The sequence below is a fragment of the Lissotriton helveticus genome, chromosome 12 (assembly GCF_964261635.1).
Source record: "Lissotriton helveticus chromosome 12, aLisHel1.1, whole genome shotgun sequence".
NCBI classification, from domain to species: Eukaryota; Metazoa; Chordata; class Amphibia; order Caudata; family Salamandridae; genus Lissotriton; species Lissotriton helveticus.
Genome location: NC_136073.1, coordinates 781,838,445 through 781,864,872, shown reverse-complemented (window position 1 = coordinate 781,864,872; position 26,428 = coordinate 781,838,445). Strand labels below are relative to the sequence as shown.

General features: G+C 48.2%; 1 protein-coding gene across 1 annotated transcript; it reads left to right on the top strand.

The window, feature by feature from the left end:
* The first annotated feature begins 404 nt into the window (after window positions 1-404).
* On the top strand, window positions 405-9,844 carry LOC144798858 (protein S100-P-like). Its single transcript, XM_078669936.1, has 3 exons — window positions 405-448; window positions 3,128-3,265; window positions 9,635-9,844. The coding sequence occupies exons 1-3, from the start codon at window positions 446-448 to the stop codon at window positions 9,782-9,784; spliced, it is 291 nt and encodes a 96-aa protein (XP_078526062.1). The 5' UTR covers window positions 405-445; the 3' UTR covers window positions 9,785-9,844.
* The last annotated feature ends 16,584 nt before the right edge of the window (window positions 9,845-26,428 follow it).

Sequence of the window (26,428 nt, the reverse complement as noted above, 5' to 3'; positions counted from 1 at the left end):
CGCTGCAGCCTTTCCTCCACGGCGGTTCTGTGGCGCATTGAAAGCGCGGCGACGCCTCCCTGCCTCCAGGCGCTGCGTTGCAAGCAGTGAAGGAAAGAACGGCAGGTAGGCGCTTTGCAAGGCACCGTCTCACAACCTGCACCCGCACACATCACTGTGCTACAGGGCGCTATATGAGCTTGGTTCCGGGTAGTTTTCAGCCGAAATGTGTGCAGTAAAAAATGCCTATGGAACGAATGGAATGGGGAAGGCAGTAAACCAGTTTGCCCCGTACAGTGAAAAAGTGCGCCTACAAGAAAAACCGCATACTAGCAGGTTTGCTTGCTACTGTTGAGGTGGGGGGGGGGGTTGCCTTTTTAAAAAGTATAAAAGACCTTCCACCCACCCCACACGCATCCCCGCATCTCTCCTTCTAAGCGCGCTTGCACCTCGCTGACTGCTGACAATGGTAAGTTTTCATGGCACGTCTGGGCAGGGTAACGGATTTTGACATCTGGGGGCGGTGGGTGTGTTTTCATTGGTGTGCAGGCGCGGTAGGTTGTTTGACTGCTCTGAAGCGATGAAAGTGCGTGTTAGCGGTCAGAAGAGAGGAATAAAGCGGTAGAACTGCGGGGCGTATTTACAAGCCCCTTGCGCCGCCGGTGCGTCACCATTTCCCACATTCAAACAAAAATGAGGCACCGTCGGCGCACGGGGTTTGTAAATAAGCCCTCAGTTTTGTTAGATTTGCAATAACCCGTGCATTCCGTGCTACATCAGTTAAAATGTTAATAACAAGTGCGAATAGGCAAAGTTTTCTGCAGGAATCGGCACAGCATTTCCGAATGACGGGTTTGCCGAATACCACCCAGCAGTGCTTAATTTGAGCGGGTGTTTTCTGGAGCTCGGCACCCGCCATTAATTGCTAAAGCCGGCACTTGTGACTGCTGCCACGTGGTGGCGCTGTTCGTGAAATACAAAGATAAGAAGTGCAACAGTTGCTTATTAACTAATACCTGCCACCTCATAGCTTTGGGGACCCGGAATAGTCCGAATTGTCGCACTTGTAGCAGTGTGCTGGTTAAAAGTTGTGTAAGTACTGTCATTGGAAACGCTGGCAGTGGAAATGGGTGGTGCAAGTGGCGGTGACCTCCTGAAGAGGGCTCTGGCATTTATATGTATATATGAGCGCAAGCTAAGTTGATTCCGGACTTTTTGATATATATATATATATATATATATATATATATATATATATATATATATATATATATATATTGTTTTTTTTACAAATTAAGCACTAATACCAGGGCTGCCTAGTTAAGCTCAGGGACGGGCTGGAAACCCAAAGCAGTCCTGGCGAACGCCTTTTAGGACCTCCATCAGAGGAACATAATTTAATGTGCATAAAACACAAGACTAGAGTCATTAGGATGGCGGGCCCGCCATCCGTGCTGAAACGACCCCCGCCATATTATAATGGCTGGGGGGTCCGCGGTGGATGTAAAGACCGTCTGCCACTTTTCCACCCGGTCGACATGTTGACCAGGGCGGAAAAGGGTTCTATATGGTGGCGGTGTCTGAAAGACACCGCCAGCCATATTAGTATGTGCATTTTTCAATGCCTTTCCGTGGTGGCATTGCCGCCATGGAAAGGCATGCGGAGTCTGCTTTGGGGGGCCCCCATGGACTCCGGGGGGGGGTGCACATGGGGGGTACCTATGGTACCTCCCTACCTTTCAAAGAACAACGTGGCAGGCACCGCGCGGTGCCTGTCAGGTTGTGCTTTGAAATGCACAACATGTATTTTTACCATTGCAGCGCGCGGTGCTTTCAGCACCGCCCACCGCAATTTTAGGAATACGGGATGGGCCCACCACTGTGGCGGGCGCATCCTAATACCCCACAAGGGACCCCCCGCCCTTATGGCAGGCGGTCCCTTCCACCGCAAGGATGGCAAAAGTGTTCTGAAAATCCTCAGGGTAGGCCTTTGATTGTCAGTGTTGCAGCATCAGCGCCGATGGTGGGGAGGCAAGGGGGGAATATTATTTTATTACACTTAATCAGCAACTAAAGCTACAACTTCAAGCACGAGGTGCATAGGTCTTATTTTATTAGTGTGCACTAGCCCACTAAACATCTAACAACTCACTCGTAGCATGCCAGTGCTTAATTTGTAATAGAAAAACAAACAAAAACACGTTGCTTCTGCCACTGCTGCCGATTATAGTAAAAATACAACTACTAACCAACTATTCCAGGCCCACAAAACTATCAGGATAGCGTTTGGCAGTTTGAAATTGTAATTTTTAATGTATATTGAATTAATAATTACCTGTTGTTGTGCTCTCTAAATGAGACAGCACCAGCCTGTGGTAGACTGTCACAAGTGCCGGTGTTGACAAATAAGTGCCGGTGCCCAGCACCGGAAACCACCAGCTCAAATTAAACACTGTAACATTTCTTCTAATTGTGGCAAAGAGCTGGGCCGCACTGAATTCTTCATAAAAGGTTATGATTGAGAGTAAAAAAAGATCGATCCAAAATTTAAAAAGAAAATGCGTTTATCAATTCTTGTTCTAGTTTTATTTTGGTACTGCGTGGGTGGCGGGCACCAGGCAGTCGGAGTTTTCAGCTGTTTTGTGTACCTTATTTTCTGAAGGTCTAACATATAATTCAAAATTGCTTGGCATCACGAGGGTTTTAGTTAAGTGAAAATGGCTAATGAATTCAAAGTTGTTCCCAATAGGAGGCCGCAAAATATATCTTGCCTGGGGCCTCACAAATCATTAAATGTCGCTGCCTTATAATAATAGTCAGTGTACTGTTATTATGAGTGCACTATCTAATTCTTACTGTCACGCCCTCTGACTGAAAGCATACCACTTTGTTGCGCAAATCAAAAAGTATCCAAATTGTTACACCTGCATACGTGATGTGCACAGCGCTTCCTGACATGCTGAAATGAAGAACTTCTAAGCACTTGAACAATCTGTTGGGATAATGTAATTTAAAAACATTCACAAACACAAATTGAAAGGAGACGCCCCACAAAAATATATAGTATGTTTACCAACCCGTGTCTGTACAGCACTTGGCGAGTAAAAATAAGAGATAATGTTTCTTTTTGTCAATATCTGTATTTCAGGAGCACATGAACCTCGAATTCCTCATGCTAAAGCTAATTGAAACCTTTGACAAGTATGCTGGCAGAGATGGGGACAGCAGAACGCTGAGCCAGTCTGAGCTGGTCCAATTGGCCAAGGCGGAGTTCCCGTCACTCTGTGTAAGTAAAGGAGAAGTCTTCACGCGCAACACGCGTAATTTTCGCGGGAATTACGCATATTGCGAAAAGTTATGCTTGGTAGTCGCCTGCAAGGAAACTGCTTGTGACATGGTGTACACAAAGGCACGCCTGTTCAATGCGCCTTGAGTGTTTCTGAAGTGATGCCTTGATCGTTTCTAGCATAATTATGGAATTATTAGAGTGGATTGGCCGACTAACAGGGGAGGAGGGATTGCTATTATTCACAGGCTATCTATGCAGTGCACCTTAGAACCCACTAACATTGCGGACAGCGAAGCAGGCTTTTTCTCTATTATGGTATCCACTAATTACATTATAAAGGGGCTTTTGATCTATCGGCCTCCTGGGCCCTCCACTAGGTTTGCATCCAGTATTATTGAGCAAATGATTCAACCCGCACTGCGTTATGAGAAAATGCTGTTGTTGGGGGATTTGAATCTACATTTTGATGATTTGTCAAACACTGGTGCTCAGAAGATCTGCCTAGAACTGGATGATCTCCAATTGACACCTAAATCGGTGCTTTCTATTCACCAACAGGGCCACCTACTTGATCCAATTTTTGCAAACTGGGGTGCCTTAGAAATTGAACCCCCAATCCCTGTCCCATGGTCTGATCATTTTATGATCCCCTTCAGTGTCATGCTGCCTCAATCTTATTTACTGACGAAGACGGGCATCAAGAAACTGCAGAGGAAGTGGGTTATGTTTTTCCTATCAAGTTTCAATTTGGCCCTACAACAGGGCGGGCCACCTAGCGGCACAGATATTAATTCTGCCTGCGATGCATTTGACAAACGTATCATGGAGGCATTGAATAGTAAATGCTCCATGGTCCGCGAGAGCGCCTGGTAGACATTTAAAAACCGCACAGTGGTTTAGCAGTGAGCTTAGAATAGCTAAATCAGCCTGTAACCACCTTGAAAGAGCTTGGAGGAGAAACTTTTCAGAACTTAGGCAAATTTAATATAAATCCAGTCTTAAGAACTATCACTCTCTCATTAGGAACGCGCGGGCCACCTATTATAATGATAGGATCGGGACAGCTGAGAACTCTTCAAAGGAACTCTTCACTATCTTTAAAGAGATCTCGTCACTAGCAAGAGCCACAGCTCCTAACACCAGCTCAGTAGACTCCTGCTATCTAGTGGTGGACTTCTTTGCGAAGAAGGTGGGTAAGATCTACTCTACCTTCTCTGATGCAGCAGGAAACGGGTGCACGGATAGTGATGGGACATCCAACATAGCAGAGGCGGAATGTCTCTGTGAATTTGTAGCTCCCCCATGTGACATACTTAAAGATGTAGCCTTAAGCATCATGTCAGGCTCACCTAGAGACCCTGCCACCCCTAAGTTTCTAAGAGGGAGCCTTGAGGTACTAGAGCCTTATATTAGACACCTCCTTGAGCTCTCTTTTACCTCTGGAATAGTCCCTAAAAGATGGAAAGAGGCGATCGTCATCCCCTTAAAAAAGAAACCGAATGTTAGCATGAGCCAACTGGAAAATGTAAGTCCTATTTCACTGCTGCCTTACTTTGCCAAAATAGCAGAGAAGGTGGTTAACACCCAACTGACAGCTCATATCAATAAACACAACTTACTTCACCCCACTCAATCGGGTTTTCGTGCTACATACTCTACTGAATCGGCACTGCTCCTATCTACAGAAATTATTCGCAAACAAGTAGATGAGGGACAGACGGTTGCCTTAGTCCTACTAGACCTCAGTACCGCATTTAACACTGTTGCCCATCAAACTCTACTCCAGCGCCTTAGGAAAGGAGGTATGGCTGGTCGAGCCATGGAATGGCTAAGGTCCTTCCTACACGGCCGTAGCTTCCAGGTGTCGCAGGAACCCTTCTACTCTAAAAGTATCAAGTTGGACCAAGGGGTTCCACAGGACTCCACACTTAGCCCCACCCTCTTTAATCTCTACATCACCCCCCTGGCAGAGATTATTGGTAAATTTGGTGTCAGTGTTGTGTCATACGCTGATGACACATAATTGGTGGTGTCCCTAGCTCAAGATCATGATAAGGCAGCCATCAATTTCTCGGCATGCCTACAAGAACTGGCGTCCTGGATGGCTAATAATTGCCTAAAACTTAATGGCAATAAAACAGAAGTACTAGTGATAGTCAAAGCACCTTCGATCTGGTCCTCAGCATGTTGGCCTCAGACGTTGGGACCGACCCCTCCCCCTAGTGATCAGGTAAAGAACCTAGGGATGTGGCTGGATACCAAACTTTCCTTCGAGACTCACACCAGGCGGGTGGTGGGAAAATGTTTTGGGGTTCTGCGAGGACTTCGGAAGACCTTAGATGTACTTCCTGTCGCAGCGGGAAAAACTATGGTCCACACCCTGGTGAAGTCACGCTTGGATTATGGGAATGCCCTTTACTTAGGAGCAAGTATCAAATGTGTACAGAGACTACAAAGCATTCAGAATGCTGCAGCTCGTCTCTTTCTAATGCTACCCAGGAAAGCTCCCTCTAACAAGGCCCTGGCTACCCTTCACTGGCTCCTGGTTAGGGAACAAATTCTTTTTAAAGCTCTGTGTGTCAGGCACCGCATCCTACAGAGGAAAGGGCCCACCTATCTTCATGACCTACTTACCCCATACGCTCCGGCCCTCCGATTGAGATCAAGTGAGACGGGGCAGGTCAGCATTCCGACCACCAGAAGAGCAAGGATGGGAGGACGCTCCTTCCGCTTTTTAGCAGCCAAACACTGGAATAAACTCCCCCTAGGGCTCCGGCTGGAGTCTTCGGAGACAAATTTTCGGAGAAAGCTTAAGACCTGGCTTTTTCCATCTGTAAGCCCCCCATCTAATCTCTCATTAGTTCTCACTCACTGCCCGAAACTGGGTCTTTTCTGCCGCAGCGCGGGGACACACTAGTTAGTGTAGCCATGCGCTTTGTAAATTTGTTTATTATTATCATTATTGTAGCGCATGAGCCACCGCACTCCGGGTGCACAGGTACCCGCTAGATGTTGTTTCTGCTCAAGACTCTCCTTTCAGTGAAAAGCTGGTGGAAAAATTACAGTTACGTGCAAGAAAGTTCTACAGTACTTTTTTCGGGAGTTTTTTTACAGCGCAAACTTGACCTGAAGGTATCGGGTATCAGAGAGCTTTACATGAGCAGCAGTTGTTACACAAGAGCACATTTTTTTTGTTAGGCAGTGGGAGATTAGTGATTTGCCCAGGATCACACACAGGTTTTTGAGCCTCCTTGCCGAGACACGAACTCGGTTCCCTACTTTTCAGAGCGACCGCCCTAGCCGTTAGGCCACATCCTCCCCAGAGTAATGGGAATTTATGTGAGATTACGCTTTGAAAAATAAGTTCCTTGATGCTATGTAGCGGTCAGGTTTTGAAAGCAGCTCTGGGCTAGAAGCAGCAGAGCCCAGCCTCCGCGATTGCTGCCAGTGTAATGCTGAACCGTAGCATGGCAGCAGAGCCCGCCCTCCGCGAGTGCTGCCAGTGTGATGCCGAACCGTAGCATGGCAGCAGAGCCCGCCCTCCACGAGTGCTGCCAGTGTGATGCCGAACCGTAGCATGGCAGCAGAGCCCGCCCCCTGGGAGTGCTGCCAGCGTGATGCCGAACCGTTGCATGGCAGCAGAGCGCCCCCATCGTTCCCCTCTCCAGTGCTGCCAGTGTGATGCCCAACCGTAGCATGGCAGCAGAAGGCCCCCATCCATCCCCTCTCCAGTGCTGCCAGTGTGATGCCGAACTGTAGCATGGCAGCAGAGCCCCCCCATCCATCCCCTCTCCAGTGCTGCCAGTGTGATGCCCAACCATAGCATTGTAGCAGAGCCCCCCATCCTCCCCCTCTCCAGTGCTACCAGTGTGATGCTGAAAGTAGCATAGCAGCAGAGCGCCCCCATCCGTCCCCTCCCCAGTGCTGCCAGTGTGAGGCCGAACTGTAGCATGGCAGCATTAAGTTCCCCCCCAACCCCCCTCTCCAGTGCTGCCAGTGTGATGCCCAACTGTGGCATGGCAGCAGAGCCCCACTCCTTCCCCTCCCCAGTGCTGCCAGTGTGATGCCGAACTGTAGCATGGCAGCAGCACACCACCATCCGTCCCCTCCCCAGTGCTGCCAGTGTGATGCCCAACAGTGGCATGGCAGCAGAACCCCCCATCCTCCCCCTCCCCAGTGCTGCCAGTTTGATGCCCAACAGTGGCATGGCAGCAGAACCCCCATCCCCCCTCCCTAGGGCTGCCAGTATGATGCCGAACTGTAGCATGGCAGCAGAGAGCCCCCACCCACCAGTACTGCTAGCGTGACGCTGCACCTGGCATGGTGAAGGACAGGGGTAAGACATCATGTTCATAAGAAGTGGCTTCGAGTGAGATGAGTATGTCAGTAAGATCAGAGAGAGATGGGTCTTTGAAGGCTGACCGCGGAAGGATTCTACGGGGAGGGGTAGATGTAAGAGAAGAAGCAGGCTTGGTATGGTCGATGACCTGTTGGATCTTAGGTATTTCTTCACTGGACAAGAGGTTGATAGGATTGCACTTTTCTGTGGAGTGAGGAATAGGTAGGGTTGGCAAGGGGTTGGTGCAGTGCTTTATTGGCCTGTACAGCGTTTTCCTTTGGTTGGTGGCATAGGTGCTGGAAGTAGAGGTGCAGGGGGTGCTGCAGCACCCCCACAGTAACCATGCTGGAGTTCAGAAGGTGAATGAGCAATAAAGATGCCTTTACATATGATTTTGTCATAGAGGTCAAATGTCAGATTCTGTTTCTCGACAAATTGCTGCTCCGTTTTTTAACATGGAGATTAGTGTTTACTTTCCTTTCTCCAACTGAAAAGTCATATAATTTAGTAATATGAACTATGTGGCAATCTTGCTGAGTGTGAAAGAAAAAGCTCTAGAATGTTAATACACAACACAATTTGAACTGAATTTGATTTCCACACATTATCATTTGTGCAATGCATAATATTCTCAGTAAAATTAGATGTCTGTTCAAATGTAGTGGCCATTTCAGGGCAAAATGCGCTGTTTGTAAATGACTGTGTGCTACCACACCATGCTTTGGTAAAATATTTGCGACAGTGCATTCCAAAATGCATACTACACCCTTACCGTTCTTCTGCCTAAAGGGCGTGGCTCATTTGCTACACCTGTTCTTTATGTGATGCTGGGATTTTTCACTAACCCAATGACTTCAGTGACACAACACTGATAGCAAAGCCCCACTCTGAAAATGGTTCTAGCATCACTGCTAGTGACTTCATTAATGGTGATGGTTTAGTAGTTTACTTGGGCTGATGCAATGAGGTGTCAGCGTTGTGCAGAGGTACTTCAGTATCAAGGGGTCCGAGGGAGCTCTGTTTTTCTTCTATTTTCGTTCTTGTCTGTGGATGGATTGTTTATAGTCAGCAAGATCTTTAGAATACCATGGCGCTGAAGGATTTGGCTAGCACTTGTGTGTTGTTATTGGGGTGTGGACGTTCACATAGCTTTCTAAAAAACTGTTGAAATTGTTTAATTGGGTGCTGAGTCGAATTTGGAGTCAATGGGTGAGGTTAGAGAAACCTAAGTGCTCATATCTGTTTGGGGGGCCTAGGACGTCCGGCCAAACAGACATGCACACTCATTCCTCCTCCCCCTCCCATGACCCGACCCCAGCCTGCCCTTCCCTACACGTGCTGGCTAAGAGCCAGCAGCTGAAAACTAAAACAATAGTTAAACATTGTTTTATTTTTCATCTGCGGGCTCTGAGCCAGTGAGGCAGCGCACCTCCGCCATTGTGGAGGAGCCGCCGCTGAGCCATCGCAGTATTTAGAGCTGGAATAGGAAGTGGTGCAGGACCGCACGGCAGCGGGTCGGTTTGGAATAGGAAGTGATGCTTGGCTTCTCATCCGGATGTAGAGTTGGAACAGGATGTGATGTTAGACATTACTGGTTCACGTGGAATTAGATAAAAAGTGATGCTGGGTCTCTCAGTAATGTAATCTTAAAAAACGGCCTGCGTTGGTTAGACACTGACCGAAAAGAGATGGGTTAGTGAGCTTGTCGGACATACACAGTGCATTACTAAACTACCATTAACACACAAATCATTATTGTAACCTAACAAAACCCCCGTTCTAGTGTGCTCCCATTTGATTAGTAATGTTGAGTTGGATAATTCTTTATTTCTATTATAAGCGCCTACAGAACAGACAAATGGGAAACTGCACTATATAAGATGCACAATTAGTATAATATCTACTTACTCTGAAATCAGCTGGTTCCTAAGACACATATTTGGAAGGCCTGAGAGACCCACAATCATATTATGTTCAATGTATTCAGTTTTACCAACATATTTATTTAATTCCCTTCTTGATTACAGAAAGCAGGAAAAGATGACGACGTGCTGAAGGGGATCTGCGGCTCCATGGACATCGATGGCGACAAGCTCGTTACTTTCCAAGAGTTTGGCACGTTTATAGTGGCCGTTGCATCGTTACTGAAAGATCATATATGCTCTGGTAAACATTGATGCGATAAAATCCAGCATTGCGAAAATGTGCTTTTATAATAAACATTTTGTACTAATGGAGTCTTTGTCCGTGTACTATTTATTTTTGTTCTTCTTTCGCACTTATGTGTCCAAGAGCGGAAGTAAGAGGAGCTAACTCAGGTCATCACACAGAGGGGCATATTCTCAAAGAGTTATCACTGAGTTAACGGCACTTTATCGCAGCCAAAGTCGCGATAAATTTATCACCCCATTCACAAGCTGGTGCAAACAAAATCACCAGCTGGTGCAAAAAATATCGCCACAGATGACCCCTGCAACTATCGCTAATGAGATGCAGAGTAGGCGTTCCCGTGCCAAAAGCAGCGACAACACCACTCCGCAACATTCCCAATGACCAGACAGATCTCCGATACGACCACAAAACATGCGATAAGGCGCGTTAGCTGCAGGAAACGAACACCTGCTCTGACCTGGTGTAAAGTCAGACCACAGCATGTACCAGAAAAGGGAGCCAAGACCAGAGCCACACCTGAAGGCCAACAGATGCCATGGAGTCACTGATCATGCAGGCCGGACACCCAAGTGGGCCACAACACCCACCGCCACCACCCCCAGGACCCCCCCCAACCCGGCCAAAGACATGCCACATCAACTACACGGAATCATGTACCAAATAATCTACCTGACGTCGCACAAACACACCTGGTGACATGCATGTGTCATCACAAACATGAGCATCACACATTCACCTTCGAATCAACAAATGAAATCAACAAATGAAAATGTATTCAAAGAAACACAGAACAGAAATGAAGACACATGGCGGCTCCCCTCGGGACAATCCGTAGGTCACAGCCTACAAGACAAAAATCATGATGAGAAGGTGTGTCCTGCGCACATCAAGGGACAGAGAGAGAGCGAAGGGGAGAGAGAGAGAGAAAGAGAGGGAGAGAGAGACAGACAGCGAGAGAGCGAAGGAGAGAGAGAAAAAAGAGGGAGAGAGAGATAGACGGACAGAGAGAGGGAAAGACAGACAGAGAGGGGGAGAGAGACAGACGAACAGAGAGAGAGAAAGAGAGAGAGAGATAGACGGACAGAGAGAGTGGGAGAGAGATAGACGGACAGAGAGGGGGAGAGAGACAGACAGAGAGGGGGCGAAGGAGAGAGAGAAAAAGAGAGGGAGAGAGAGACAGATGGACAGAGAGGGGGAGAGAGAGATAGACAGTCAGAGAGTGGGAGAGATACAAAGATAACAGAAGAGACAGACAGGGAGAGAGAGTGCCGACACTGCGCACCCAGGCCACACTGCTCACCTGCTGCCACTGGTGTGTCTCCAACCACAGGCCGGCATGTAGTGCAGTTCACCAGGTCCCACATCTGATACAGATCCGTCATCTGAAACAGAGTCCAGATACATGAATGGCAAAGTACATACAATTGCATACAACATCATCGCCGGTCCGCCCCTGCGCACCCAGGCAGCTGCACCCCAGCCCCTCCCGCCACCCAGCGGTGCATACCCACCCCTGCGCACCCAGGCAGCTGCATCCAAGGCCATTCTGCCGCCCAGTGGTGCATGCCTGCCCCTGTGCGCCCTGGCCTCACTGCACACCTTCCGCCACAGGCGTGTAGAAAAGAGGGCCCACCACGTGCCGCTACAAGCCCCAAGCCCAGATCGCGCAGGCATGGCACCCTCCACATCATGCAGCCCCGCTCTGCAGGCCACCAAGTCTCACTTTTGGTGCTGGGTCTTGATTATGCCATGGCAGAGGACATACCAGTGCATAGGTCATCATCCCAGGCTGCAGACCCCCTCAGCCCTTGAGGTGCCACTAACTCTGTGATCAGCGAGGCCACGCCACGTGGCGGTAGGCCCCCGCTGGCTCAGGCCTACACTGCGGTCCAGCAGGGCACACAAACCCTGAGAAATCTGGTCCGCCGGGAAAGGGCATCATAGCAGGCTGCACACCCACTCAGCACTTATGGTGCCCATACCTCAGTGCACTGTAAGTCATCGACCCGTGGTGGTGTGCCTTTGCCGGCCGCAGTGCCTCCAGTGCCACCAAGGCTGTGCCCCGCAAGTCATGGACCCTCCATGATTGGGTATCGTGGTGCAGACGACATCATGTCACCTACGGGCCGGAGGAATGGGATGTCGCAGGCCCCTGGGCCCCCATGCCACATACACCACACAGATACACCCCGAGGGAGTTTGGAAATGGCATCGAGCACATGTACCAGGCCATTTTTATTGGCAGGGTCACATGTCCTGTGATGAGTGTGGTGTGGGTGTAAACCAGCCATGAGAGAGTGGCTGTGGCATGCTGACAACTAGACCTGTGGTCAGCAGATCACCACAGGGAAGTCCTGGCACATGTAGCTTTGTCGTCCCCCCTCTGTGTGTAAGCTTAGTGGGTTGGCCTGGCGTATGCCAGACGGGCGCAAGGGTTTGAACGATGACCCCGGGGCACTGGGCATTGTTCCGTACGGGGTTGGTCAAGGAAGTAACAAATGTTAAATGTTAGTCTGACTTATAAAGCGCCCTATCACCCCATGGGCATCTTGGCGCTGAGAGTACTAAATTAACCATGTACCGATTTACAATAAAAGCAATTGTTGGCAGGAAGACAAGTCTAAGCAGCCCCATTAGGAAAAAGCCAGGTTTTTAATTTTTTCCTAAATTGCAAAAGATCTATTTGTCTGGGGTTATTCGGTAAAGCATTCCACAGCTTGGCAGCTGCCACACTGAAGGCCTTTCCTCCTAGTGTAGTTCTTTTAAATTTGGGCACTTTTATTGGTTTAGCTGAGGATGATCGCAAACATTTGGTGGGGATATACCAGCTAAACTTGTGCTGCAATGGTTTGGGCCCCATACCATGAAGGCCCTTGAAGACTACACATAGCGACTTGAACTGAATCCTCTGCGACATCGGAAGCCAGTGTAGTTCCTTGAGGGCCAGAGATGTTAATTGTTCTCCCTTGAGCGCTAGGATGAGCTGAGTGTCATCCGTGTAATTCACTAGGCTAACATTGTAAGATTTGATGATCGCGATCAGGGGACTCATGTAAACAAATGCGTGTGTTGCTGTTGTTGAGTCTGCGCCACCCAGACAACATTCGGCAATGTGTCACCCTGTGACCCAAGTCCGACGACATGAGCCACATGGCCGTAGAAGGAATTCACTGACCCTACATTAATCCATACTACCACACTTGGAAGACCATAGACACAACACATATGTGTGATTCAGAATGTTTAATGCACATTCAGTGGAGTGTTGCATCTGGAGCAGTTCAGGGCCATTTAAACCCCACATGATAATGTTGGCCCGTGGAGGGCCAGCCAGAGTCCTTCAGGGAATGACAAGTCCAAAGGACGAGGAAGAGTTTAGTCCGCAGTCTGATTGCTGTGTCATTGGTGATCAAACTGAATATGTCAGTCCATTGCGAGGTCCAAGGTGAGTGTCACAGAGTACATAGGGGGACAGTGGAAGGTGATGATGCAGAGGGCAGAACCAAGTTGAGACCGGCCATATGGCGGAGATGCATGCTACTGTGTCCTTCTTACCACGAAGGAGGTTTAATCCGCATCTTCGTCCTCTGCTGTTTCATGAGCCTTCTGTGTGGGTGGAGCTAGCCTTGCTCCAGCACTGTGTGGCAGTGACACCTCTGGGTCCAGAGGTGGAATGTCTGCCACACTGTGTGGCACTGATACTTCAGGAGGCGGAGATGTGGATGGAGTGGTAGCAGCAGCATGCATCAGTGCCAGGCCTTGTGGCAGCAATGCCATGAGGAGGGTCTTGAGGTCATTGAGGAACCCAGCTACCACTCGCTGGTGTGCAGCAGTGGCCGCCACTCTTTCCGCATTGGCCCGCTCCATGTTCTCCATTAACCTCCGCATGTTTCCCAACTCCCGTGTGACAGCCTTACAGCCACTCTGACTGGACAGTTGTTCGTCTCTGAGTCAGGACTCCAGCGATGTCAGCCATGGTCCATTGGAGTTACAAAAGGGGATGATGGACGGAGCGTTTGAGCAAATCAAACTCTCCCGCCCCAGTCAACTGAACTGGGTTTAATCCATCATCATTCTTTAGCTCACTCCACCACCCCAGTTCAGACATGGCCTTATGCAAATCAGTCTGACTCTGTGCCTCATGGGAACAGTCCAGCCCGAACTGCTAAGCCATGTCTTCCCTGGATCGGAAACAAGCATCCTAGGACCGATTTCGGGTTCATAACTCTCATCAGCCAGGCTATCTTGAATCCAGTGGCAAAGTGAGCAAGGGACCCACGTCTGGGTATACCCTGCCAACTTAGGGCAAACAAAGCAATACCAAAGGGGATGATGGACGGTCCGTTGGCGAGCATGGAGCGGATTGTGGGTGTCTGTTAGAGACTGTGAGTGGTCCCTGATGGGACTTAGACACCCACGTATGGCATCTAGTTTGTCTGCCATGTGGTCGAAGCCCACCCGCACCACTTTAGCCAGCTGCTCCTGGCACCCCAACACACGGCGTTAGAAGGACATGCATTCTTCATGGGGGTCCTTGAAGGCAGCAGTGGTGGTGGGTGTTGCCTGCTGTGTGGTCTGTGCAGAGGTGGGCTCTCCTCGTTGCAACTGGGCTGCGCTGCTCCTAGAGGTTCGGTTTGGGCTGCTCTGCCAGAGGTGTTGATTGCCCCTCTGCAATGTGAAGGGGAGCTCCAGTTTGACAATGTGTTCACATGTAAGTTGTCGCATTGTGGAGAAGTGTGGCTCAATGGTTAGAGTGGCAGACACTGATGCAGAGGTCTGGCCCGGGACCATGGTTTAATTCCCGCCTCGGCGGGTCTTGGGCTAAATTTCCTCGGACCTGATAATTCTCGCCTCGATGCCTATTCTAATCATGGGTCCCACTCTGCAACTCTGGGCAATAGCTTGCTTAATCTCCACAACGGCCCCAACAACACTGGGATGCCTGGCTTCACCTTGGGGGTGCCCAGGAGTGGACATTTCACAGGGAAAAGCCAGGAAGGGTTCCACAGCGGTATGCCTTACAGCGCCAGGACACCCCAGTTGGGGTATTAGTGTGCTTTACAAGTACAAATTACATTACATTGTACATGTTTACATACAGACTGCATGACTGTGTACATCGTGGCTATTTGGGAGGACCTGCTTATTTGATTGGGGACAGTGGACATTTCGACAACAGACGTGTGTGTTTGTACTTGTACATTATCAACTCACATTTACCTGCAATGCCACTTGCAATTGGTCAGTGTCTACACCCAGTCGGCACCAGTTGTGTCCTGTGTTCTGTTGTGGACGTGTTACGGTTTGTGCCACATTGTTGTCAGTGTTGATGTGCTCTGCATGTAATGTGTGTGTGATACATTTTGGGGGAGTGGCCCGTGCTGATCTGATTTTGCTGCCCCTTATCCCTTTCCTGCGATGTGCCTTTGAGTTCTCTGCTTATACAATGCTAAGATGTTGCATACTTGGGTACATTGATCTCTTGGTGGGAGGTGGGTCCTGGGACATGGTTTGTCCGCAGATGTGCTCAGCTCAATTGTGCATGTGTGCCATTGTGCCCATCTCACCCCGTCCCCCCAGTCCCTGGTCCTTACTCACCCTGCTGCTGTTGTGTCTGGTCATGTTGAGAGGTGTCCGGTCCCCCGACTCATGCTACCTTCTCCCCACTGATGACTGTGGACACCATTTCCTCCATATCGTCCAGCTCCTCCTACGGCGCAGGACTCCCACCTCCAGTTTGCATTGCTGCCTTCCGGTTGTTGGCGAGTTTCAGCTTGGTTTTGCGCTTAATGTCATTCCAGTACCTCTTGACCTCTTGCATTGTCCACTTCAGCATTCCCACTGCATTCACAATGTCCACAATGGACTGCCATAGTCCATTTTTGGTTGCAAATGACACAGTGGAGGTGACGAACAGTTGTTGTCATTATCAGGATCCTGTATTCCTGCAGACTGAAGCGCTTCTTCGGACTCTTCTTCTCCTTGGTCTTTCCTGACCCTGAGGTCCCAGGCTGGTCCCCCGGGGGGCTTGTGGGGTTCTGGTTCTCCTCTGTACTTGCTCCAGAACATCCATTGTGCTTCGCTGCTGTTGGGCATTTGTTTGTCTGGTTTTTTTCTACTTTTATGGTGATGTTTCCCGCCTGACAGGTGTGAAGTGCAGGCCCTGTAGCTGTTTTTCGCAGATTTTTGGATTGCGGTTTGCCTCATCACAGCTTTTTTTCCGTTCGCGTTTCGCATTTTTGCGGCATGGCATTGATTTTAACGCGGTCAGTTGACGCGTCATCTGGAGACTATCGCATGGGTTGATCAACCACACTCCTACGCTTGACTGTCATACGCCAGTCCACACCACTTATGCTTACAGGGGGGTACGACACAGCTACCTGGCCCAGGTCTACCCCACTGCCTGAAGTGACATGGTTGCATCCGCTGTACACAGCACAATGTAATGTGGTAGGGCCCGGGGCCCTCGTGCACACATAATGACCACACGGACACACCTAGATAGTTTGTGGGACTGGCTATGGGCACGTGCGCCTGGGTAACATGTTCAGTGACGCCTGTGCTGGTTGGGTGTGGGGTGAGTGTAAGCCACCCCTCAGGGGCTGGTTGGTGCTGGCAACAACTACATCAGTGATCAGACAATAAGTAGTTTAAAGTTCAAACAGAAAGGGTCCATGACTTGAGCTGCACAGAGTTAGTGGCCCTTGATGCACTGCAGCCGGCACAGGCACACCGCTAGGATGGTGACTTGCGGTGCATTGAGGTAGGGCCACGCGAGCTGAGTGGTCCTCGTCGATGTCCAAGGTGAATGTTGCGAAGGGATGCGGGGGACAGTGGAAGGTGTTCTTCCAGGGCATGATGCTGAGGGCAGAACCAAGCAGAAACAGGCAATATGGAGGAGATGAATGCTACAGACTAATTTTTACCACCAAGTCAGTATCAGCTACATGATATTGAGGACAATCCCGAGACCATATACTCAGGCGCCACCAATGTTCAACCAGTGAGTGTCCATGTATGTCGGGGAACAGACTTAGTGGCACAAGAGCTGAAAGGGTATGCCGTCTGCAATGAGGCCTGTACAGTGATATAAACTCGGCCATAAATAAATCAAGGCTCAGTGCCACATGTGTGACATGCTCGACCGCAGTGTAGGCCAGAGGCAGCAGACAGCAGCCACGTGCCATTGGCTTGCAATGCATAGAGTTAGTGACACGAGAGCATGTGTTGGTACGGTTCGATCACCTTCATGACGATGATCCTTTTTTCCTCTGGACTGAAACACGTCTTCCTCTTACACCTCTCCTTGCGTGTAATGATATGAACTCTGCCATTGAGAAATCAAGACTCAGTTTCAAATGTGTAACCTACTTGACCGCAGTGTGGGCTGAAGGCAGTAGTCAGCAAGGGACCACAGACCGGCATGGTTGGAATGCTATGCATAGAGTTGGTGTCACCACATCGAAGGGTGTATAGTGATATAAATGTGGTACAAAAGGGGGTGGTGATGGACGGAGTATCTGAACCAATCAAACACTCACACCCAGTCAACAGATCTGGGTTTAATCCATCACCGTTCTTTAGCCCACTCTGCCACCCCAGTTCAGACATGGCCATATGCAAATCAGTCTGACCCTGTGCCTCATGAGAACAGTCCAGCCCGAACTGCCAAGCCATGCCTTCCCTGGACCGGAATCAAGCTTCCTAGGACCAGTTTCTGGCATTCCAGCCGTCTTCAGCCAGGCTTGCTTGAATCCAGTGGCAAAGTGAGCAAGGGACTCAACGTCTGAGCATACCCTGCCAACTTATGGCTGGGTATAATAGTGATATAAATGTGGCCATTGACATATGAACTCGGCCATAATGATATCAAGACTCAGTTCCAAAAATGTGACCTACTAGACCGCAGTGTAGGTTGGAGGCAGCGGTGGAGTACATCAACGAGAAAGGAGTACTGTGGGCCTGTGTTGCGGAGGCCGTGATGGTCTGAAGAGGCTGCCAAGGCCGTGGACCTTGGGCTTGGAGCTTGCATCGGCACGTGGTGGGTCCTCTTTGACACACGCCGGTGTCGGCAGGTGAGCAGTGAGGCCTGGGTGCGCAGGGGCAGCCAAGACAGGTCTATGGACCAGCAGCCCAGGGTGTAGTAGGCACACAGGATCGCAGGCATCACCGCTCACGGCGATGGCATCGGCCTGAAGTACCGGGTTATTTAGAACCCAGCGGTGCCAGGGGACACACCCAAAGACTTCGGATTCTCCTGTCTCAGACTACAGAAACGCAGAGACTTCTTGGTGACGTCAAAGATCAGATTTATTGGCTGCAACCAGTAACAGGTATCCTAGAAGTACAACACGGTGTATGTTCTCAGGAGACTGCTCAACTTTACAAAGCTGGTCATCCCTTTTATACCAAATATTATGCTTCAGGCAAACATTCCTTATTTACAATTGACCATTCACATATTTTCACGACAAAGAAAAAGCAGAATCGTGATGACAAGCCCATATTTCAGTTTGTCCAGCCCACAATCAATTACCCGGCAAGGCCCAGCACTTTTCATCAGATATCGGACGGACCCCTAATAAAATTGGGCAACTCCTCATCGTAAAGCAGGCCATAAAGAAAGGAACAGAGACAGGTGTGAGTAAGATTGGACATAGGTGTGTGCAATACAGGGTTTATGGCATGTTGTGGCTTGATTCCTAATCTCGATCGGCCACTGGAAAAGGAACTGGCCGAACAGGTTTGGCTTCGGGCAGTGGAGTCAGCTTGCCCAGGTCACACAGAAGTCAACAGAGAGTGTACGTGTTCCCAAGACTCGTTCGGCCTTAGTCATTGGCCTATGTGAGGGCAACCACAAAATGGCTGCCGTACACAAAATGGAATCCGAGGGTTCGGAACGGAATCCCTGATTTCATGGTGATCTCGCCACTCAAATGTGACGAAAAATACTCGCACACCTTACACTTGTCATTTTCGGTCTGATGTTACCAAAATCTGCATGATATGGCGATTCTTTTGACACGGGTGCAGAATTTCAGTACCACAGACCCTCCTTTTGCCCTTACATAGGCAATAACCTACACTCACGCTAATCTGAGTCTAGGTCTATATTCATAAAATCATTGAGATGTTGCTGTAGCATCATCCTATTACTTAGCTCGTCCCTCGATATAGGTTTCCTTACACATGATGTAGCACAGAGGCCACATATAGTAGGAGCACACTGTACGCACAGACAGAGCAGAAAAAGAATGGCTAAGATCATCCCAATGACCATCAGAATTTTCCATCCCCAGGCGGATATCAGTTCCCAGAACCACCCCATCAACGACCAATTTCCTTTATCCACATGTATAGAGCCGGAGATTTTATGCAGTTTGGAAATGGCCTGGTACACTGTCGGGGCATTATCTGGAATGAAAACACAGCAACTTGATTGGATCACTTTACATACCCCACCTCGGTCTGCAAGTATGACATCTAATGCAACTCTGTTCTGGAGTGTCATAAGACGATCCGACTGGAGCTCAGCAGTCAAGTTACTAAGGGCACCGGCAGTTTCAACTACAGTGGACTCGACCACCCTCGTCAATTGTCGTATGTTCCTGCTGTTAACCATAGGTCCCCAAAACGGCAGAAAACCCTTCAAGAAATCTCCTAATTCTTGTCCTGCAGTATCTTCCTCAGTGAAGACACCTCGAACTACCCTTGTCTTGTGGTAATCTGCCACGGCTGTGTAGGTGGGAGGCAACAGGAACGAGACAAAACATGTGCCAGAGAAATCAGGGGGCAACCATGTGTATGCTCTGTCATAGCAGATGAAATAGGTACCTTTAGCTGCTAAGAACGAAGGGGAAGTCTGGGACGCAAATACATATGTCTCTTTGCAGATAATCTTCCCTAGCTGAGCTCTTGGATTCTTGCCATTACCCTGCAGACAGTAGTGACCCTGGTGGGGTACAACCCAAATCGGGGAGGATCTTTTTGCACGCTGGTTCTCACTCAGACTAACTCCATATCTGGTTACATTCCATCCAATGTATGCCAGTGTCTCATCTCTTGGGATAGTCTCATAGGAAGTAGTTCCTCTAATCATATCTACTACACCCTTAACTAGAGCACTACTCTTTGGACTATCTTTTACAGAACGTAGGGGATGGACTTCACCAGCATAGATGAACATCGTTCTGTATGCCCATACAGAACCATTGTAGCTGAATGGCAGGACCAGGTAGGGAATACCTTTATCAGTAGTATGAGGCATAAGACCACACACCCAACAGTTAGTTGTGTTCACTACTAACTGGTGTTGGTGCAGAAGCTGAACGAAAGAGTTATTAACAAATTCCAATCTTCTAAAGGATTCATGTTCAGGCAGAGGGTGAAAAGAATGTGAGGAAACAGTAGAAGAAGGCATAGGCTGTGCAGTGGGTAAAAACGTCACTCGAAAAGAGAATAAAACATATCCTATTAAAAACATCATTACGCTAAACAACATGAAAATGCATAGTATCAGAAAACGTTTCCTAGTCATCATTGTACACATTTTGGCTCTAAAGTTCATCTCTTTGGCAGGTCTCTCCATCTCGAAAAACTCCATCCTCTAACCTTGCTGCTCGCGGAGGTAGGGTGTTCCGTGCTAAGGAATGCGCCTGTCAGTCCAGGGAACTCCCAAGGACCAACCAGAACCGTCGACCTTGTGTCTTCGGCTTGCACTCCAAAGACTTGTCGCCCGCGACCCTACAGCTGAACCCGGATGGTGGTTTGAAAAACAAAAATCAAAATAGTTTCCCGGGTGAGAGAGCTGCACTTTCAAAAATAGCAAAGAAAAATAATTTGTTTATTTGTCCATAGTTCTCGGCCTCAGATTATAAAGGCCTTTCCCTGGTAATGTCTCATCACGAAACAACAGGTCGGGCTCAGTAGTGTCCAATCGAACTGAAGATGGCACGGCTTTTTGCAGAAGATCGTCGTTTTCACGCTCAGAATTTGTCCCAATTAAACGTGCATCGCTAAAAGGCAGAAAACGAGGCACAGTCTCAGTTTCAGAATCTGCAATACCCTCCTGGACCCACTGGTCGTACGGCAGAGGCAAAGGGACCCTCTTACAGTGTACGCCGTGGATCCAGTTCTTTTTTCCTTGCACTCGCACTGCAGATCTCGTGGACAAAAGCACCAAATAGGGACCGATCCAGCGGGGCTAATCGTTCTTTGTCCGCTGGAAGTTTCTGATTAACACCCACGAACCAGGATCGATGACATGTCCTGGATCTTCAGAAGTCTGAGGCAAAGTATCGTGAACCTGTTGGTGTAAAACACGCAATTTAGCCGTCAAATCATGCAAGTAATCGAGCAGTACAGGGTGTTCAATCTTGCTGAATTTCGTCGGCCTCGGCACTCCCCATATGTTGGCCGGGCGACCGAACACAATCTCATACGGACTAAGTCCCACTCGTGAATGCACAGTCATTCTTGTCGAAAGAAGTGCTAGTGGCAACGCATCAGGCCATTTAAGACCAGAGCTTGCTTGTATCTTGGCCAGTTTCAGTTTTAACGTGCCATTATAGCAATCTACAAGTCCAGCTGATTGGGGGTGATTTGCAGCGTGAAATTTTTGCCGGATTCCTAGCCCTTCACATACTCTCTTCATCACTCGACCTACAAATTCACTCCCATTATCACTCCAGACCATTCTCGGCAAACCAAATCTGGGGAAGAATTCTTTGACAAGGGCTTTAGCTGTGAACATGGCAGTGTTATCTTTCAGGAGATATGCTTCTACCCATCACGAAAAGGCACAAACAACAACGAGTACGTATTTTAAGTTGTTGCACCTCTCCATGTGGATGAAATCTAGCTGCAAAACCTCGAACGGATACGTTGGAGGGGCAAAATGACCAGCTGGAGTTTGAGTTCCCCTACCAGGGTTGTATTTCAGACAAACCATACACTTCTTGACCACATTCTCTGCACACTTAGGAATTCCAGCATTTTGCCATACTGGAGCCAACAACTTGCAGATCCCTTTCACACTGATATGAGCCATTCCATGCGCCATCGTAACCACTGCAAGCACATACGCATCGGGTAACAACCATCGCTGATGCTCTGACAATTCAACCCAACAACCATTCGCATCCAATTTACCCGTGCTCTCTCTCCACACACTCAACTCTTTCTCTGTAGCTTCAGCTTGAATAGACTTCACACTCTCTATCGTATCTTCACACATTCCAACGTCACCAATCCATCTTGCAGGGCCTGCCACATACATTCGACTCATCACATCTCTTGCTGTTGCTTTCGCCACTTCATCAGCAAACGCATTACCGCGACCAACGTCGTCAGTAACCTTCTTGTGTGCACTACATTTCACAATCGCAACTTGCAATGGCAAGGTAAGTGACTCAAGAAGCTCATTCACCAGCTGACCATGCTGTATCTTGGCTCCATGCGAAGTCAGAAACCCACGCTCTTTCCACAATCGTCTAAAACTATGAGCCACACCAAACGCATACTGGCTGTCAGTATATATGTTCACTTTCATTCCTTTCGATAATACATACGCTCTCGTAAGTGCAATCAACTCGGCTGCTTGAGCTGAATTATGTGGGATACGTGCAGCTTCAACAATCGTATGCAAAGTCGTAACAGCATATGCCGCAGTCGTATCCCCATTCGGAAGCTTGAAGCATGAACCATCCACCCATAAGGTACCATCACACTTCACAAGAGGAGTGTCCTTAAGATCTACTCTCCCTTTCATTTCTTCTTCTGTCCTAAGAAGGCAATCATGCTGTTCAGGAACATCTGTCTCCGCTACAATCGGCAACAACGTAGCTGGATTCAACGTGCTGCCTTTTTATGTGCACATGACTCGCTAAAAGTGTCAACTCATAACCTGACAATCGAGCACTAGTTAAGTGCTGTGTCTTGGTCCTGTTTAACAAAGTGTCCACTGCATGTGGAACCATTACAATCAATGTATTATTCATTACCAAACCAGCAGACTGCCGAATAGAAACAGCTGCTGCCGCAGTGGCTCTCAAACAACTTGGCAACGCTCTAGCTACCGGATCCAAAGTCGACGAGAAATACGCACATGGACGCTGCTTGTCCCCAAAAGACTGTGTCAACACTGACAACGCACATCCTTCTTTCTCATGGACATACAGTGTAAAGGGCTTACTGTAGTCGGAGGTACCCAACACAGGAGCCGAACACAATGCATCACGTAATTCGGAAAAACTTTTCTGACAATCTTCAGACCACGGAAGGGGATTAGGCGTATCTTTACAGGTCAATGCCACCAAAGGTTTGGCCAGCAAGGAAAAATTCGGTATCCATTGTCTGCAATATGACGTGATACCCAAGAAAGCTCGCACTTCTCTCTGTGTAATTGGCACACTCAACTTTGCAATCGCTTGAATTCGTTCTGGGGTCAATCTTCTTCCCTCCTTCGATAAGAGATGACCTAAGTAGGTCACTTCTTGTCGACAATACTGTAATTTAGAAAGGGACACTTTATGATGCAGATCAGACAAATGACGCAACAACGACAAGGTGGCTTCTTTACAAATCTCCTCAGTATCTGCAGCGACTAGTAAATCGTCGACGTACTGAATAAGAGCAGCACCATCAGGTAAAACAATCGTATCAAGCTGTGTCTTTAAAGCCTGACTATATATTGATGGACTCTCACAATAGCCTTGGGGAGCGCGTTTGAACCGGAAGCTTCGTCCTCCTAAATAGAAGCCGAAAATATCCCTACTCTCCTCGGCAATCAGGATGCTGAAAAAGGCATTTTTCAGGTCAATCACCGAGAACCAAGTGGCGGAAGCTGGAATCATCGTTAATAAGGCAGTGATATCAGGAACAACTGGAAACTGTGGCACAACTAACTTATTCACCTCCCTAAGATCAATCACAAACCTGTAAACAGGTGGCTGAGAAGAGTCAGTTCATTTCAGAACAGGCAGAACAGGGCTATTGCAAACGTTACCTCTTGTTTCTTCAATTACACCTTTCTCAATCAGGTCATGAATGATCGCTAGCAACGCCTTTTCACCTTCACTAGAGATCTTGTATTGGGGAATACGTGGCATTTTAACATTCACTTTCAATGTCACAACATATGGCGGAATCTCCAAAAGACCCACATCATTAGGACCAGTGGCCCAAATAGTATCAGGAAGAGAAAACAGTTCTGTCGGAAGTTTATCCTTCGACAAATACATTGAGGAGACCACTTTCTTACCCAGTGTAAGCTGTACTCCCGAAGGAGAACAATACAATGTCGCGTACAATCTTTTGAACAGATCCAATCCTAACAAGTTCTCACCACAACCTGTTGTCAGAATAAGGGGGTGCTTTGAATTCACAAGGTCCAACAGAAAGAGACATAGGACTAGAAATCGGGTTCCTAACCCTGGGCGCCAGAAAAACCTACTGAAACATTCGTCTCGCCAGACAAAGGTGCGCCAGGGAGTTTAGAGTGCATATTAGAACTCTTTGTAGCACCAGTATCCAACAGAAAAGGCTCTGACACACCTGATGTAATCACCTCAACATAAGGTCCACTCTGATCTACTGGAACTGAAACAACTCCCTCTCTTTGTCTATGTCTGTCCTAGCAAACATCACCTTCCATATTCTCACCTTCTGCATAGTAGTCATCAGCATAGTACTGAGTCGTTCTGCCAGACACGCTATTCTGCTGATCAAAATTATTCATTGAATTCTGTGGAGGAAAGGGACGTGTGTTCTGGGGAAAACCTCCACGTCCTCTACCTCTAGGAGCTTGTGGAGCACCCCGACCTCTTGCGCTAGAAAAACCATTCATACGTTGTAACAAAACAGGGCAACTACTTTTAAAATGACCCTCTTCTTTGCAATATGCACACTGATTAGGACCTACAGGAAGACGTTGCTGAGAAAACTCGAACCTTTGCGAGTTTCTCTGAAATTGCTGAGGTTGCTGATAATCACGCTGGCCGCCACGAGGTGGATACGCCTGCTGCAAAAGAACCTTCGTCTTCAATTCTTTAGTTTTCTTGTCTGCTCTATCCTTCTCATCTTTATCTCTATTCTCGTAGTACTGTGCAGTAGCTAATATCTGTGCTGATGAGGAAACGGCCCACGAACTCTCTGAATCTTTCAATTTCTTACACAACTCGGGCAACAAATTGTATACAAACTTGTCAACTAACAACCGTTGACCACCTTCTGTACTCATGTCTTGACCACTGTGGTCGATAAACGTCTCTTCAAACCTAGTGAAGAAGTCAGACACGGTTTCCTCTTTCTTCTGCTTGCATGCAGACAATTTATCCCAATTTACACGCATCGCAGGCATTAAAGTCTTCATGTAAGTAACGATCTTACCAGGGAGTTCTGCTACTAAAGGCTCAGGTTTAGCACCACCAACTTGTCTGTCATTCGCAGCACTAATATTAGCCCATGTGTCGCCTAATTCTTGCGTATGATCTGTGTGACGAATCAAACCCCATAAAGGCTGTGGAACCACATTTCCAAATAACATGTCTATATCAGCTAGATTCATAACACATGAGTCTGCAGTCTGAGATAGTTCCTTATAATACCCTGCAGGATTTTTACGGGGGTCAGGTAAGGTCTGTTTAAGAGCCAAAACATCAGCACGTTTCCATGGAACATGTACCCAAACACGCTGAAAATGAGGCTGAACAGGTGGATTAGCTGCTAGATCCCCTTCTTTCCAAACTGGGGGAACTTCTCTCATCGGATATTGTCGCGCTTTTCTCCTAGCAGAGGGATCAGGTTCAAACAACGACCGAGAGATAGCCTCACTCCTAAATGACAACAATGTCGCAACTGCTCTCTCAACATCGGAACCCACAATCGTTCCTTTCGCAAACTCGAACCGTACACGGCACAACTCAGGTGGATTGGGTTCCAAACCATTATCCTCCAATTCTTCACAAAGAAAAGCACACATTTTGTCAAAAACATATCTCTGCTTTGGTGCTTCCCATTGACGAAAAACATCCATAACAGACTTTAGCTCATATCTTGTGGGGACAGTAACCCATTTATGTGCCAAATAATCCAATGTTTCCCGTTCTCTAGAATCAGGCAGTTGACTACGCAACTGTTTACGCGTTGAAACAGGGGTCATACTTGATGCCCCAAAGAAAGGAGATAGAAGACTAGCAACAGTATCAGTCATTCTCTGTCGAACAGAAGGAGAAGTCGACAAAAGAACAGGAGGAAAAACAGGATGAGACAAGGCAGACGTAGAGGCAGTATCGGAAGGAATATCGGAAAAAGTAGTCGATACAGTAGGCAAAGTCGTAGGAAGTGAAGGCGAAGCTGGTAGCAAAGTTGGCGGCCCTTGAGGAGGCTGCGCCATAGCAGTAGGAGCCAACTGAAGAGCAGCTGGCGGCTGTGGAAGAATTTGAGGCACAACAACCGGAGGATGCACAACTAAAGGTTGCGGAGGTGCTGTAGCACTCTGAGCATAAGGGGGTGGCGAGCTCAGCAAATGCGACATTAAAGGATCTTTCTCAAGTTCCTTTGCTGCATCCTGCTGAAGAGGCGGCAAAACTGGATAGCATTTATCAACTGCCATTTTACGTTGCCTGCGGAACTGCTCACTCGCTTGT

What these genes read in the sequence shown, in the direction of transcription:
- LOC144798858 (XM_078669936.1), top strand. An exon ending in CGGAGTTCCCGTCACTCTGT is followed by an intron (nt 3,266 to 9,634) that starts GTAAGTAAAGGA and finishes TCTTGATTACAG; the next exon opens with AAAGCAGGAAAAGATGACGA.